Below are 1,111 nucleotides of genomic sequence, written 5' to 3' on the forward strand. Positions count from 1 at the left end.
CATAAATCAAAGCTTATTCATTAGTCAGAACTAGACACTGCTTCTTCCAGCTGTTTCAGAATCCCCCTAGACCGTACTATGTGGGACAGCAGCTTGCACCCCGGGCGCTTAGTAGTAATGATGGCTCTCAGGTCCGACTGAATCAGCATCGAACTTTCGTGCATCAGATTACTCACACGCACATTAAAGTTTGAGAACTGCTCTCAAGTACCAGATATCATGGAAGTAACTATTTTTGTACAAGAAAAAAATTTCCCTTCAGTGAAGCTCATTCATCAGGCAAGTCAGGCTGAATCCACTCACAGCGTGTCGCTTATGGACAGTAACATGCACTGCTCCCTCCTACGTGGGCGGGGGTGCCCCAGGCGAGAGGGAGAAACAGCTCTTCCACCTTGAGCGGGGACACCCGTCATTCTTACAAATGTCCCAGGCCCCAAGGTCTCTGACCTCATCTCTAACACACCCCTCATTTACGCCTTTCTCGCCTATGTCCCCCAAATGCCTCTGTGCAGTTACTTTTTGTTGTTCTCCTGGGACTTCCAAACGAGTAGCCGGCAGGACAAATTAAGTGAGGAGGTGCTACAGATGAAAGATAGTCATCCCACAGGAGTGTGGGATGGCCTGCAATTTGAGGTAGTTCAACCTAGACAAATCACCGGGCCTTAGCCCAGCATCTCTGACATCAGACTACAACGGATACACTTACAGCCAAATCTAGAGCTGTACTATACAGAAAAGCCAAACCATTTTTTTTATATTTAAAAACAGATGCATTTATATCTGGTAACTTCTTATGAAAAGGTAAGCACAGTAATTTTCTCCCAACAGAGAAAATGTTTACATCACACTAATTATTATGCCGTACTCTCTTACTTACAATAATAAGAATATCAGGTTTAATGTTAGGAATTTCAGCCGCCATTAAGTGTCTATCTTCTTGTCTTGAGAAATCACCTGTGTACAAAAGCTGTAAAAAACATAAGCTAAGTTAGGACTGTGGAAGGTCTCACTTTACTATCCGACTATTGGAGAGCGTACTCCCAGAATCACCCCACCGCGGGAACCTGTCTATTATAAACCTGAAGCATTCAGAACATCTCAGTGAAAATGC

At 44.1% G+C, this 1,111-nt stretch overlaps 1 protein-coding gene across 1 annotated transcript in view; it reads right to left on the reverse strand.

Annotated features, from left to right (window-relative positions):
* The window catches only part of CPSF3 (cleavage and polyadenylation specific factor 3, 73kDa), a gene marked incomplete at its 5' end in the record, with an annotated part of 22,967 nt that overhangs the window by 16,851 nt on the left and 5,005 nt on the right, over positions 1 to 1,111 (reverse strand). Inside the window, one exon of the mRNA XM_012727370.1 lies at positions 878 to 967. Within this exon, the coding sequence (XP_012582824.1) occupies positions 878 to 967 (90 nt within the window). The remainder of the gene's footprint in view (positions 1 to 877; positions 968 to 1,111) is intronic.

This window comes from Condylura cristata, unplaced genomic scaffold, assembly GCF_000260355.1.
Source record: "Condylura cristata isolate star-nosed mole 26May11 unplaced genomic scaffold, ConCri1.0 scaffold00020, whole genome shotgun sequence".
Taxonomy (NCBI): Eukaryota; Metazoa; Chordata; class Mammalia; order Eulipotyphla; family Talpidae; genus Condylura; species Condylura cristata.